This window comes from Canis lupus, chromosome 9 (genome assembly GCF_048164855.1).
Source record: "Canis lupus baileyi chromosome 9, mCanLup2.hap1, whole genome shotgun sequence".
Lineage (NCBI taxonomy): Eukaryota > Metazoa > Chordata > Mammalia > Carnivora > Canidae > Canis > Canis lupus.
The window spans coordinates 62539907-62555319 of record NC_132846.1 but is presented as its reverse complement, the minus strand read 5'-3'; the positions used below and the strand labels follow the sequence as shown (position 1 = coordinate 62555319).

Below are 15413 nucleotides of genomic sequence, written 5' to 3'. Positions count from 1 at the left end.
ATCGTATGCTGACAGTAAGTTATTTAGGACCATGACTTGCATGTGGATAGAAATTAGTACATTTACCATGTTCTTGTGATGAAATTACTCCTATTTTATAGGGGACGAAATAAAATGGAGGCTAGAGAGATGCCCAAAGTCGTATAGCCACTAAGTGGTAGGGCTGGAGGTCAAACACTGCCTTTCTGATTCTTAGTCTTCTGTTCCTTCAACTAAGCAGACAATCTCATGTTCACCCACCAGAAGCCACAATAAAGGAAGAGTTCCTTGAAAGTGTAAGAGGTAACGCTAACACAGACCAAATCATGAGGAACCAAATTCTGGAATGAGTCCAGAGGTTGGGAAGTGATGTCATTTAATGATTAGCAAATACTTTACATGGAGTTTCAGGTAAAAACTTCCATATCCTTTGGCTCCTAGTCTATTTCTGTTATCTTCAAAAAAATCATGGTAAAGGATGACAAGCCTTTACAGCCTGGCCCACATCTGATGCCCCAACGTGTTTTGGCACGTGCCTGTTCTGTGCTGTCTCACTTCACATATGAGAAGCTTTGAGCCATCCATGTCTGACAGGAAGTAATATGCTTTCCTGAATGCCATTTAGATCAAATTCTAGGGTATTATAGGGGTGGAAAGGGAAAAAAAGTACCATTTTCCCCTTCAATCTGGGTGTCAAATAATTTGAGGCTGTCATCTAATTATCATTATTTATACATCACAGTGGTATCACTTGGCAGTTTATAAAACAGAGGAAGGCACCCTCCCAGGCACAGATACTTAAAAGACAGTTAAGACAATATATTTATAAAACACCAGGTGAGAGGGTGGACAGCTATCACACTTGAGAAATTACTGGCTTTTCCCTTCATCAGCCCTGGGAGGAAAAGAGCTGTTATCACCGTGATGGATTAAGTTTGGCGGCTTAGCTCAACCAGAGAGAACAAGAAACATGTTTGAATTTCAGTTGGAGGTACTGTGTATTTTTTAGTTGCATCCGATCAGCATCCTCCAGCAGTAAAACCCTTTACAAGGCGTCAAGTTTTCCTGGGTAAAACGGTAATGACAGTGAGCCTTCTAGAAATAGCACAGGTAATCAAAGATGGCCTAATTGACAAGGAGGTGAAATACAGAAAGGTGGCTGTTTGGTCTTTCCCATAAGGCCGTGTATGACCCACTGTGTTTCCGGGTGGGGGCTTAGGGAAAGCTTCATGGAGGGGAATAAGTCCAACAGGCACAAGAAGGGTGGGTTTTTGATAAGTGAAGGGCTAGGTCTATGGGGTGGAGTATACTTCAGAAGGAGAAAAAGGAACAGCATCCTATCAATCACCACGGGTATGAGTTCAAGAGTTTGACCTCTGCCTCCCACCTGCTGAATTGCTTGGTCCACGTGTTGGTGCTGCTACCCGCCAACTGCTCAGTGCTTGCCAAGTGCCAGGCACTGATTAAATGATTTATAGGCACTCTCAATTCTCAAACAATGCTACAAAGTTAGTTACTGCACTGTCCCCACTTCACACTGAGAAAATGGAAGCCCATGGAAGGAACAGGTCCAAAGCCTAACAGCTTGTATGCGGGACCCCAACTCCAGTCATCTTGGTTCCTCCAGCACTGTGGGCTCCCAGAGTTCCTTGGCTTGGTCCCTGTTTGTTTTCCAACACATTCTACATTCTCTTTCCATATTATTTCACTTTCTAAGAGGCAAAGACTAGCAGCACAGGATCATGCAACTAATAAGTGGCATTTGTGCTACTCATGACACAGCCTATCTCGCTCATCTGCCAACAAGCACTCACAGGTGACTGGAGCTCTGGGGGTGTGGAGGACGCAGGGGGAAGGGCAGGAACAGAGGTTGGGAGGCACGCTGTTCCAGGTCGCAGTGGGCCCTGCTGTCACGCAAAGGATTCTGGACGTTGTCTTGTGGGCCAAGAGGACGCACTGCAGGTTCAAAGTCAGGGGAATGCAGACCCTGGCAGGTGAGCTCTGGAGGTGTAGTCGTAGCCAAGATGGGGAGTGAGGGGAGAGATGCAATCCCGTCAGTCCAGGGAAGGAGAGGACAATGACCTACAGCAGCAAGTACCAAAACTCTTGCTAGGGCAGAGGGGGACAGGATGTGGCGACTGGATGTGAATGAGAAAGACGGAGTAGAATGCCAGGAAGCGGCTGTATTGGCTGAGTGGGAGAACACGATAGCTTAGGAGAAAACTCCATTTGAAATAGTACTGATCACCTGCAGCCCCGTGGGAAGCCTTGAGTACCCTCAACAGATGGCAGATGGTCAGGGATGGTGTGGGGAGGGGAGGTTCAAGGTGGCAGCTCCTGTGAATTTCATCAGTTTTTCCAGCTGGAGCCACAGGGACAATAAGAAAGCAAATACTTGTGGTATATAAAATAGCTTAACCGCAACGGAGAAGAGAGACTTGATACAGTTCTTGTGGATTCAACTGAAGCATTTCTGATTCTGATGAAAGAAAAGGGAAGCTGCCATCTTGGAGGCAGACGCATCTAGGGCTCAGAAGGGGCTGAGGTGTCCCTCAGCGCTAAGGTAAGTGCAGGAAAGCTCAGACTACCTTTGTCTGGAGGAAAGGGTTTTGGCCATTGATCCAGGATTCTTAGATGGTCATGTGCATTAATTCCCAGAGGTAGGAGGCGTTGTGGCCCCCAAAGTACCAGGCAGGCTTGAGTCTAGGACTAAGTGCCTAACAAAGTATGTGCTCCATAAACACCAAAATGCATGAAGTTCAAATAGAAAACTTCTATCTCCCTGAAACACTGACAGATGCCTTAGGATTTGGAATACAGCCACCCATCTTTGAAATTGTTGGATTTTTCCTATATTCAAAACTTTTTGAACCTAAATGAGTTAGAGTCTAATCTAAAAGTTAAATACACTTAAAGGCATAAACCCAACAAAATTTATATACTTGATAAATTGGTATTAGACCTCAAAAGAATGGTCTTTTAAGCATCTACTGTGGAACAATAGCTAAGCACTATGTACACAATCAAATGTACCCTTGACATCAATCCCCAAAGCTCCTGAAAGTGTTCCCAAAGGGAAAGCTATTGACCCTATGGCTCTAAAGCCAGTTAGTTTCATCTTGAAATGTTAGGTTTACTGATTCATTCATTTAAAAGCAGAAAAAATGAGAACAAATCAATCACTGGTTACCAGAGACTTAGCTTCCATACCATGAATGAAAGATGGTGGCTCCGCATCCCTTATTTTTACCACATAGAGAATGTCCTTCCATGCAACCATTGGTTTCTGAGTCACAGGTCATTATTATGGCTGTGGCAAAGTGCGGAGCTGAGGGGCCCTCTAGGTGACTGCATCAGCAGTGTCTGAGACTCTTGATTCTGGGCACAAAATTGGACTGCTTGCACTGCCAACCTCAAGTCAGTGTTCCAGAACACAAGGATCAGGATGGCCTCCAGGGGAAGGACGAAAGTGGCAACTCCCGTTACTGATAACTCAGAAAGCGTGGGTGTTTTGGATTTGGAGCTCTGCTAAGAAGCACAAAGGTGGGCTGATCTAAAGAAACCGGATTTTGGACGATGTCCAGTTAAAGAAGTGATTATAGAACAGGGTATTAAGTAAGTCTATTTGGTAAACTTGTAACTGAAAATATTAAAAAGCAAGTCTTACTAGTACTGAAGTAATGAAGGCAAGGCCTCATCTGATAACAAACCAAGTTTTCATCAGTAACCCTTTGAGACTAACTATACAGAAACTTCAAGAACATCTACTAAAGGTATAGGGATTGGCATTTCCAAGTACCGCAACAGACTCCTAAGGGTGTGCACGTGTGCTTTACCTTCAACAAGATAGGTGAGCCACTCTAGATTGCAAATTGCTTACAAACATATTTGAACACCTACTGCACACAACGTCCACTGGCTAAATCCACATGGTGTCCACAGCCACTGTTGTCCACATTTGCTCTCCTCACAGTACAGTGTACTCTAGGAACTGAAAGGAAGCAACATCAACTAACAGATGTGCCAAGCCCTGGGAGAAAGCAGCTTATAGTCAAGGACACACACAAGGAAACAATAATACAAGGGCTATGTGCTAAGCCCAGTTTCTAGAAAGCTGTGGGATGCAAAGGAGGAGCAATCTAGAGTGGAGACAGGGAAGGCAGGTGGGTTTGGGGGTGTAGGGGTGCTGTTCCTGATGTAGGTTAAGTCTGATGAATGATGACATGGTTATTAGGTGTCCACTTGACTGGGCCATCAGATACCAGATGACCAGTTAAACGTTACTCACTTGGGGTCTTGGGGGGGGGGGTTTCTGGGTGACACTAGCATTTGAGTCAGTAGACTGAAACAGATTGCCCCAAACCCCTCAATATGGGTAGGTATCATCCGATCTGTTGATGTCCTCACTAGAACAAAAAGGGTGAAGAAGGATGAATTTGCTCTTTGTTGGCTGGGACCCAGGTCTTTTCCCAAACTCAGATGGGCATTGAAAGCATCAACTCTCCTGATCCTCAGACCTTTAGACTCTACAGCTGGTGCAACTACACCACCAGCTCTCCTGGGTCTCTAGCTAGCAGATAGCAGAGGCTGAGACTTCCTAGCCCCAAAATCATGTGAGCTAATGCCTCACAATAAATCTCTTTCTACACGTACCTGTAGATCCTATTGGTTTTTTTTCTCTGGAGAATACAGATGGGCTCGATTCATAATGAGCTGGAACATGAAGGGCCAGGAAAGAGAGAGAAGTGGTCAGGCCCAAGTAATCAGGAGAGGAGTCAGGGGATGAAGAGAAAAGTCAGCCATGTTAAGGAGTCTGGCTTCTACCTAACAAGATTTGAAGATGGGTGACATGACCTGATGTGTGGTTTAACAGACACTCTGGCAGCTAGGTATGGAGAGGAGCTTGGAAGCTGCCTTGGGAAGCATGGTGGGAGGGTACTGTAGCAGGAGCTGACATGCCATGGATACAGTGGCAGCAAGAATGACCAGAAGTGACTGATTATCAAGCAGCATTAAGGAAGTTATTAAGCAGCATTAAGCACCAAAGCTTGGGTAGAAAAGAGGAATCAGAGGTGACTTTATACACTTTGAGCTTGGATGGTAGGGTGAAGGTAATAGGAATCAGTAATCAAATTTTTATAATAGTATGGCTTAGGTGATGAAGATGATTTGATAAGATTTACAAGGCCTTTATCCTCAGGTACCTTTTGAATAATATAACTTAAATTATACTCATAATTGGATAAGTATCTTATAAGCTTCAAATTCTCTGAAAAATGGCCCGATTACATCACTAATCCTGCTTAAAAAACTGGTAGCTTTCTATATTCCTCTTGGGACAAAGTACAATTCTGGTGGGTCTTGCTTGCCAGTCTCCTTCAAAACAGGCATCCAACCTCAAAGCCTATGGCCTAGGGGCACCTTGGTGGCTCAGGTCATGATCCTGGGGTGTTGGGATAGAATCCTGCATGGGACTCCCCACAGGGAGCCTAGCCTGCTTCTCCCTCTGTCTCTCATAAATAAATTAAAAAAAAAAATCTTAAAAACAAACAAAAAACCCCAAAAAGCCACATCACAGCCCCTTCCCAGGCACATGGAATGGCCTGCTGTTCCTCAAATAGAACCTGCCCTGTTCTCTCTGTCTGGAAGCCTCTTCTCCCTTGACGATGGGTTAAGCTCATAACTCATTTTTCAAGACCCAGGTCAAACGTCTCTCCTTACTGAAGCCTTCCGCAGGGCCCCCCGGCAGATTGCATGCTCCTTTCCTCAGAGTCCATATGTTGTGAACCCTCCACGCCACAGTTCTCATCACATACTATCATCTGTTTTCCTGAACTTATCTGTGAACTTCATGAGAAGGAAGACTCCATCTCGTTCCTCCTCCTATCCTCAGGGCTCCTGAGCTGGAGGCATGGAGAGCTGGTGGAGCTGAACAGAGGGACTGCAAGGTCACTCCAGATAGGCCGGAATGTTCAGTTATGAGCCTGGGATATACTCTGAGGAGGGCAGCCGTGGAGTTGTGCTGTACAGTCTCTCCTTCACAAGCTAAATGTCTCATCCTGCATTCAAGTTACCTCAGCAAACTGACAAATCACCTCATGGCAAAGATCTTTGGGTTGCCCTCAGAGTCAAAACCATAAATGTTAGTGTAATTGTTAATGTAATTCTTCTGTGAAGACCAAGCAAAGGTCTATTGGTCATTCAGAAGCTTCATATACCGGTAAGTGACACAGTAGCTTAAGGACAAAGTCTCTTCTGTTGCAAAATTCCCTGACATGGTTTAATGCAAACTGATAAAACACACAACTCACTTATGGGTGATACCCTCTTGCAGTAGGGTGGCTTCCTAGCTCACAACAATCTGCCCTTCTCTGGGACACAGGCCTGCTGTTACGGGACAGGGTCAGGGCAGGACAGAAGCATGAAAAACAGAACTAACCTCAGGCAGTCCTTAAATGTGGAATGGCTGCCAAATGAGTGCACAAGCCACTGCAGAGGTGTCACCAGTGGGAGCTACCCAGACAGGTGGTATGCTGCTGAGGTTCCCAGGGCTGGCCCTACACCAATCCTCAAGGCTCTGCTGTGCCACTGATGCCATGACAGGCCTTTCAGCATCTCTTCAAAAACTACCCTCCTTTTGTGGACTTACAGAAGCTCAAGTTTGTTTCTGTTGAGAGCAACGAAAAGGACCTGAACACCTACTTTCAGCCCTTTGGGTTCTGCTTACTGAGGCTAATTACTTGTCTCAGAGATCTTGGCACCTAGGCTGCACCTGGACATCTCTCAAAGAAAGTGCCTGTGTATGTACGTACGTATGTATGTAAGATTTTATTTATTTATTCATGAGATACACAGAGAGGCAGAAACATAAGCAGAGGGGGAAGCAGGCTCCATGCAGGGAGCCCGATGTAGGACCCAATCCCAGGACCCAGGGATCACACCCTGGGCCACCCAGGTGTCCCAGAAAGTGCCTTTTTAAAATGACCTTGCTCAATGTGACTCGTAGGCTTCCTGGGAGGGTCAAATGCTTTTTTTTTTTTTTTTTTTTTTTTTTAAGATTTATTTATTTGAAAGAGGGAGAGGAAGAAAGAATTCCAAGCTGGCTCCCCGTCTAATGTGGAGCCCGACACAGGGCTCAATCCCATGACTCTGAGATCATGACCTGAGTCCAAACCAAGAGCCGGACGCTCAACAGACTGAAACCCCTAGGTGCCCCAATGTCAAATACTTCTGTGTCTTGTCTGCACACCTCATTTTGGCACCCTGCCCAAATAATGCATGGTTTAGTGAAGGACACAGGCAACCCACCCAAAAAAAGACTGACCATAAACCAGTGACAGTTTTGGGTTCTCACTAGTGTTATGGAGGAAGCCTGCTTTAAAGCACTGTTCTAGGATCTGCACCTTAAGACATGCCAAGGAACCCAGATTGCTGGATAAACACTGTCTTTTTTGGTCACTGTACTTGGGGCCTCACTCTTGAATCTATCAGCATAGTGGAGGAGGAGTTAATATTCTTGCCTGACAATCTTTATAAATAACTGAATCTCTTATCTAGAATGTGCTATAGTGGGGGCTCTTTCTTATTGCAACAGTAGACAAGAGTCTAATTTGGGGATTCTAAACGATTATGCCTATTTTTTTCCTCTATTAGCTGTCTCTAATGTACAGTTAGAAATAGAATCAGAGGTAAAAATTAGCTTAGCAGGGTCTAGAGGACCTAAAGCACAATAGATTTTTTTTATTACCATTTCTGTGATGAGGAATGGAGTCAGAACCGTTAGAAATGTCTAGAATTTGGCATATGCAAACGACAAAAGTCAAACAAGAGTGACATGGAATTTATTCCATTACTTAAGCTATTATTGGGAAATAATCCTGGCCTTAGTTCAAAGCTATGGTCACTACAGTCACACCAAATTACTATTATTATCCCAGCGTTGTAAATTTATTATTTCCCTGTGATAAAGCTGAAAGATCACAGGGGGGAAATCAGTAAGAGATGGTGGTTTGAGGTCTGGAGCCCACTCAGCTGTGGAACCCTAGGGAAGTCATATCCTTGTCTAGAGAAAAGGGGGAAGGGGAGAACCATCTGTCTCCAAGGATATGGAGGGGGAAGCAGCTGTAAGCAGTGTTAGGATCCACTGACTCTGTAGGAAAAAAATGAAAAGTGCTAGAATTTCATGATATTACCCTAAGGAGAAGTTTATTTGACAGTTCTGTAGCAAAGCCCTCTGAGTTGGAGAAGAAAAAGATGGATAAAGATTGACAGAGGGAGGAAAGAGGGAGAAAAGTACTTTTCACTGGTGTGTGGTAGGGAGGTAGGGAAGATGACAGGTGGGTGGGAGAGGCTCTCAGGTGCCCCTTCAGACTATGCCTACACGTCACATGGGTCTGGATTTAAGCCTGAGAATAAGTACACAACACTCCCTTAGAAAAGCGTTCTGGTCTAGTCCAAGTGGTTTACAATGGAGCTGCATCATGTGTGTGTTTATCATAAGCTCAACTACCAAAAAAAAAAAGAAAAAAAAGAAAAAGAAAAAAAGAAAAAAGCATTAGCCATCCTGTCATGTGGGCAGTTCTGATTGCATTCCACTGAATATGTGAGTGAATGTGAGGGGCAAGGTAAGTGGTCTTGGGTCTGTGTGACATCTCTCTGGCCCAAGAGTTATTTTAGTGTTTAGAAATCAGAAGGCCTGTACAACCAGTCCCAACATGAAAATCAGGCATACTGTCTGGTTTTGGCTGCAAGTGGAGAACTGTTCCACGCGGGGAGACAAGCTGGCTGTGCTAGACACCCCAAGAGAGAGATACAGCTTCCAAAATGGTATGTTTCTAGGGGGCTTACCAGCGAGTCTGATCACACAGGCCCTCTGTGACCCCCTGGACTCCTTCTCGAGATGTTGTGAGTTTCCTTGCCTGACACGTGCTCATGCAACTTCCAACATGGGATGCCCTTCCCACTCCTCTCCTCCTACCCTAAACCCTAGGCATCTTTCTCCCCACCCTACCACCCCCTCAAATCTTCTAGCTTCCAAAGACCTCCTCCAAAGGAACATCTTGCTCTTGGTTGAGTCATCCCTTCGGTGACCTGTCACTACCATCTTGTAATGAATCTTAACAATATTTAAATACTGTGAAACATGTGATTAACTTTTCCCAAAGCAATTATCTTCAATCTGTCATCAGGTACGCTCCCTGAGAGCAGCAATCTCACTGCACCAGAATAGCGAGTGCTAAATATATTTGTTGGCACAGGCCAGCAGTTGAGAGCACAGGCTCTAGATTAGAACCCTGGTCCTGCTACCTCCTGGCCTTAGGCAGGTCATAATGATCGAAGGAAGAGAACATGAAAACCCAACTTGTTTCATGTGTGACCACTCAGGCAGTTTCAAATGTGAACTTACAAATGCTGATGGCAGGAAAAGGACCCCAAGCTCATAGGAACGGATCATCAACTGGGCACCATTCTTCTCTAATGCTCCCCAGGCGGCCTTGGACAGATTTGCGCTGCAGGGAAAAGGACACAGAGAGGGCTGGCTCAGTGAGACATTTCAGTGCAGGTCAAACTTTCACAGCTGCAAGGGCATTGGTCAAAACCACAGATAAGCTGCAATCACATTCATTCAGTTTTTAGCAGAGTTGTGTATTTTTAGAAATGGAGTATTAAATCCTACTGTGCTATAATCCTGAGGATTTATCTAATTGTTAATTTGGGGAAGATTTGCCCTTATCTGTGTTTTCCCCGAGGATAGCTATTCAAATAATTATCCTTAGATTTATTTTTCTGTCTAAAGTTCTTTTTCTTTCCAGGACTCTGGTATAGCCAGAAAGTCTTTGTTATATACCAAAGTAGTTTTTAGAAAAAACTTTGTTAATATGATCTTAGATAGTATCTTAAACTTCACATTCCTTTTTTCTTCCTTTGGTTGTGGGCCAGAAAGTGATAATTTCTACCTTCAATCTAAAGAAAACAGCTGAGGGTAGTAGACTGGCATTTGTATCCAGAAAGAAATGGGAGTGTTCAAAGTCATGTTTTCTATGGGCAGAGTTGCGGGTACGCAGAAGAAAAAAGCCTTGGAATAGACCAGATGGGAGGAACCCAGATGCTATCGAACAGACATAAGCTTTGAGGCATCAGCTCTAGAAACATGCTCTCCTGCATCAAACCAGGCCAAGAACCCTCACCCACCAGTTAATTAACACACACCCACCATGATTTTTTTTTTTTTTTTTTGCCAATGAGACCCATCCAAATTCTATTTTGTTTTTATTATTTATTTATTTTTTAGAGATTTCATTTATTTATTCATGAGTGAGTGAGAGAGAGAGAGAGAGAGGCAGAGACACAGGCAGAGGGAGAAGCAGGCTCCATGCAGGCAGCCCGATGTGGGACTCGATCCTGGGTCTCCAGGATCATGCCCTGTGCCAAAACCGCTGAGCCACTGGGGCTGCCCTCTATTTTGTTTTCAGAATAGAGAATATTCTCAACTATTCAGACCCTTACAGCCCAACTTCAAGGACAACGGGAACTCTACCAAAATTCATGCACTGGGGCATCAAGTATTCTCCTGCAGCAAGTGCTGAACTGACATCACAAGAATCACAGAATCAAGGATAAGCAATAACCAAGTAAGGTGAAAAGTATGATTTCTGTTCAGGGTCCTATGGAAACAGACAAGGACTATGGAAATCAGAGCTGAACAACTGCTAAAACAATTAAACTAACTTAAACACAACTGTGCCTTCTTTAATGGACCATGCGGAGAACAAGAAACTCTACTTTGATGCTCAAGGGCCATAATCCTGAAGATCATCATCTGTGATGGATCACAAAGACAGAAAATGTAGAGCAAGTGGGAAGTTGACAATATAGTGGTACTGTGACTCTAGGAAAATTGTTTTCTTTCGAAGTCCAAGATGAGAGGTTACTTTCAGGTCTTTCAGCCATTAACAAAATATGGTGACCTCCTGGGCAAAACCATAGGTCCAATGGCACAACCAACTAGTGAGTGTAAGGTAGAAGCAATCTCTCTTTGAATATTTCCCCCACTTTCTAAATTATTGCCTGAATGCTCTTTTGACATGTTACTATCTAACTGTAACCATCACAGGCCAGAGGTACTTTCTGGAAAGCTTGCTTTCATTCTTCACTGACTAGTCGTACTTCAACATTCCAAGATCTGAGGGCTCATTCCAAGGTAAAGACCGTGAGAGACCACCAAGACACCTTTTTCAGATGGTTTCCTCCAATCCTTCCTTTGTATTTAGCTTCTAACAGAATTCCAAGTATCTGGAACCTAAACTGCATCTTGAATAATTATACTCAAAGTCACTAGTAAGCTCTCTAGGTTGTAAGTCGGTATTCCTTGAAAGAACATCTTTATGGATTTTTTCATATCTGAATACACTTTGGATCACTGGTACCCAGGGCAGCCAAGACAGGGGTATTTTCCCCAAATTCCAACCCTGCCTGCAGCCAAGACAAGGGGTATTTCCCCCAAATTCCAACCCTGCCTGTGTGGTATAGACAGGCACCTACAAGTGTCTACCAGAAACCCAGTGTCTTGTGAGGTACAGTGACACCACATGGCTGCTAATGACCAGCTCTTTTGCTCCCAAAACTCCAAAGGAATTCTAGCTTTTCTCTTCCATTCAGAATCTAGGTCTACTGCCAGTCTTGGCTTCCAGCTGAGGCCACTGCCATTAGTTAGGTTCACTTCTACCGTGTTCTCTATCCTTGTTCTTTCAGTTTTCTTCGGTCTCCTGCTGGATGGGGCTGCTCTCTCCCCTTCCAGTGCTCAGGTCTGTTGTTACTGGGTATCAAATGATGCTTCATCAAAGAAGATTGGGGTTTTTAACGTATTTTCTATTCTTTAGAGGCATTAAAGGATTCTGAAAATTGGAGAATTCCAGACGGTGGGATCCCAGATGTCCAAAGTTATACTGTCCAACAGAAATTCTGTCCAAACTGCTAAGTAAGTGAATAAAGCAGAGGCTTCTCAGAAACAGGTATAGGGCAGCCATAGTTCAATCAAAGAAGGAGGATGAGAGGATGTGTATCATATAGAGTATGTACTCAGAGGAATTTAACTTATATAATTGCAGGAGCTTATAAAGCAGTCTTTAAGGGCCATCTGTGCCCTGAAGCTGGAGTTTGAAGTCTACAGGGACAGCAGAAACCAGGAAAGATGCCTCTACAGTCTAGAGTCACAAGCTAGAACCATGGGCAACAAGCGAAAACCATAAATAGAGACTAAAACCATGCCTGTTTGCGTTGGGGGGCAGACACACACGTCAGGTGAGGTCCAGGGATTAGAGGAGCTGAAGCAGAAACCTGGAACGGGTACAGACGTTGCACTTCTATATTTCCACTGCTGCCTCTTGCCAACGACTTGAGCTGGCTCAATATGACAATATGTAGGTTATAAAAAGAACTGCTGGGCAGCCCCAGTGGCACAGCGGTTTAGCGCTGCCTGCAGCCCGGGGTGTGATCCTGGGGACCTGGGATCGAGTCCCATGTTGGGCTCCCTGCATGGAGCCTGCTTCTCCCTCTGCCTGTGTCTCTGCCCCGCCCCCCCCCCCAATAAATTAAAAATCTTTAAAAATAAATAAATAAAAAGAACTGCTACTTTACATGTGCCCTCCAAATCTCCAACAAGAAACTCCTCTGGGGCCCACTCCTACCAGAAACATGTAGGGAAATGGAAAGAAAGGGAATTCTGGAAAAACAGTTCAGCCCATGCATACTGACACATCACAAAGCAGACTAATGGTCAGTTACTGAGCTAGGCAATTTGTAGAGCTGACACTGTTAAGAGTAAATTTAAACTGATGACACGTAACAAAGTTCCTCATGGAAAGCATAAGGATGCCATCTAAGTAAGGTATCCAGAGAAGGCAGATGTTGAAAAAAGATCCCTGGACCCCCAATTGGGTGAGAGGATTTCTGTTCTGTCTTCCCCACTAACAACAAGATGCTAAGGCACTCTTCTTCCTAGGCATTAGTTTCTTGTCCCTAAAATAAGGGAGCTTTGGCCAATGAGGCCATAATCCCTTTCTGGACAACAGTCTACAGTGACTAGTGACATCTACATCCAACATCCTAACTAGAGAGCTGCCCTCCACCTACATTTTCCAACCAGAAAGATTAAATCCATTATTTTCACTGGGAGCTCACTGCTGAGTAGTGTTTATCTCAACGTTCATGGTAACATGCTGGGAAATCAGCCATACAAGAAAGGAGAAGGGGGCAACGAAGAGGACCACTGGGCCAATCTGGCTTCATGCATCTTTAAAAGTTTGAAGTCTGGTAATAAGCAATAACATCATCTACCACCTCCAACCCTGGGCTGAGCACCTGTTTGAGCTGCTCATTCAGTTTACTTTTAAGACTTAAAAAATTTTTATTTATATACATTTTTACTTGAAGTATAATTGACATGTATTTTGACTACAACAGTGACTTGACAATTACATACATTACAAAATGCACCACAGTGTGAGCTTCGAGACTTTGTTAGAAGGTATACAAAAACCACAAGGATGACTGTTATGGGAACATGTGTCCACTGAAAACATTTCTTCCATAATGAGTACTTAATCTAAGCAGCAGCGACACAAAGTGCAGACATGGCCAACAGATTGAGCTTTTAGCCACATCTCTTAGAGGACCGGGGGCGGGGGGTCTGGATACTTTCACAGACAGATGCAATAAACAGAATGTTGGCAGTAGATGTGAGAGAAGATGTAGACAGAGCAGCTGTGTGGCGAGGAGGGAAAATGATTAACTCTCACTAATGTTTCTGTCACTCCATCCTAAAATCCGGCTGCCTGTCTGTCTCCCCCTCCCTCCTCCCCATCCACCCCCCACCACACACATGCAGTTATCTTTTGATTTGCATTTGCTGGTTTTCTCGTACTGCCCTTGGACTGTTTCTTTATGCATTGAGAAAAAGTTTCACAAATGATATGGAAGGATACTGTGAAAGATTTAAGTTGGATATAGGTATACACAAATTTTTTCTTTAGGAAATAATTTTTAAATTTTGATGGATTTTCCCTCTAAAACATCTGTCCTATTTAGACCCTCACCAACAACGTATAAGAGACTCTTGGATCCCTGAGAACACTGGATGGATAATGTCTATGAAAATTTTTGCTGACCTAATGGGCAAATAGAGCTCATTTAAATTTGATTTCTCTGATTCCTAGTGGTGTTCAGTTTTTTTTTTTAAAGATTTTATTTATTCATGAGAGACACAGAGAGAGAGAGGCAGAGACACAGGCAGAGGGAGAAGCAGGCTCTATACAGAGAGCCCGATGTGGGACTCGATCCCGGGTCTCCAGGATCACAACCTGGGCCGAAGGTGGCGCCAAACCGCTGGGCCATCAGGACTGCCCATGTTCAGTGTTTTTAACTGTATTTATTGGACATCTAGGTTTAATTTTGTGAGTTAACCATCTTAAAATTGTGTTACTTGTCTTTTTTACTGATAACCAGTATGCATAGTTTCTTATTGCTGCTTTGCCATAAATTTAGTGGCTTAAAACAGCACGAATTTATTATCTTAAACTTCTGGAGATCAGAAGTCTAAAATGGGACTTGCTGGACTAAAATCAAGGTGTTGGCAAGATTGCATTTCCTCTGGAGGCTCTAAGGAAGAATTCATTTCCTTGCGTTTTCCAGTTTTTAGAGGACACCTGCATTCCTTGTGTCTCAACCTTGGTCTTCAAAGACCAACAAGGTCAGCAGAGTTCTTTTCCTATCTCCATCACTCTGGACTTCTCCCATCCACTTGTAAGTGCCTTTGTGATTATACTGGGCACTCTCAGATAATCTCCCACATTATAATTCCATCTGCTACCTTCACGGGCTCTGGAAATTAGGACATCTTTGAAGAGCCATTCTTTTCTCTTCACGGGGCTTTTCATATATTGTAATTATGCAGCAAATGTTCTCCCAGTTTGTTGAAGTGCTAATGAGAACCTTTATATTTCAGGTCTTTCTTGCTTTCTTTCTTTTTTGGGAAGAGGAGACAATTTATCCAAGTTGCAATTTTTTTCCTTTACCATCTTCTGAGTTTGAGGTCTTGTTTAGAAAGGCCTTCCTTAGCCATCCCCAAATGGTGTCTTCTGATGAACTGAATTTCTAAAATATTTTTGAATTCCAAAAATACATTTTTTTTTATGGCCAAGTGCATTTTTGTGCCATCTACTAAACTTTTTCTGACTCCAATGTCATGAGAATATTCTTCAGTTTTCACTTCATAGTTTTAGCTTTCTTACTTAGGTCTATCATCTGAGATTAATTTTGTTTATGGCCTAAGATAGGCCAAGGTTTGTTTATTCTGTATGGATTTTCAACTGCTTTAACCACTATTTACTGAGAAGAACGTCCTCCTCCTGCCTGGTGCCTTTGTCAAAAGTCTTTGA

General features: G+C 43.7%; 1 protein-coding gene and 1 long non-coding RNA gene across 9 annotated transcripts in view; one reads left to right on the top strand and one right to left on the bottom strand.

Moving 5' to 3' along the window:
* TDP1 (tyrosyl-DNA phosphodiesterase 1) overlaps nt 1-15413 on the bottom strand; it is an 84295-nt gene that overhangs the window by 13987 nt on the left and 54895 nt on the right. For all 8 annotated transcript variants that reach the window (XM_072839663.1, XM_072839658.1, XM_072839664.1 and 5 more), the window contains one exon: nt 9386-9488. In XM_072839663.1, the coding sequence (XP_072695764.1) occupies nt 9386-9488 (103 nt within the window). Of the gene's footprint in view, nt 1-9385; nt 9489-15413 lie in introns of those variants that run through there.
* Nucleotides 1-15413, top strand: part of LOC140640380 (uncharacterized) — an 86922-nt gene that overhangs the window by 35073 nt on the left and 36436 nt on the right. The gene's annotated exons all lie outside the window — the stretch shown is intronic.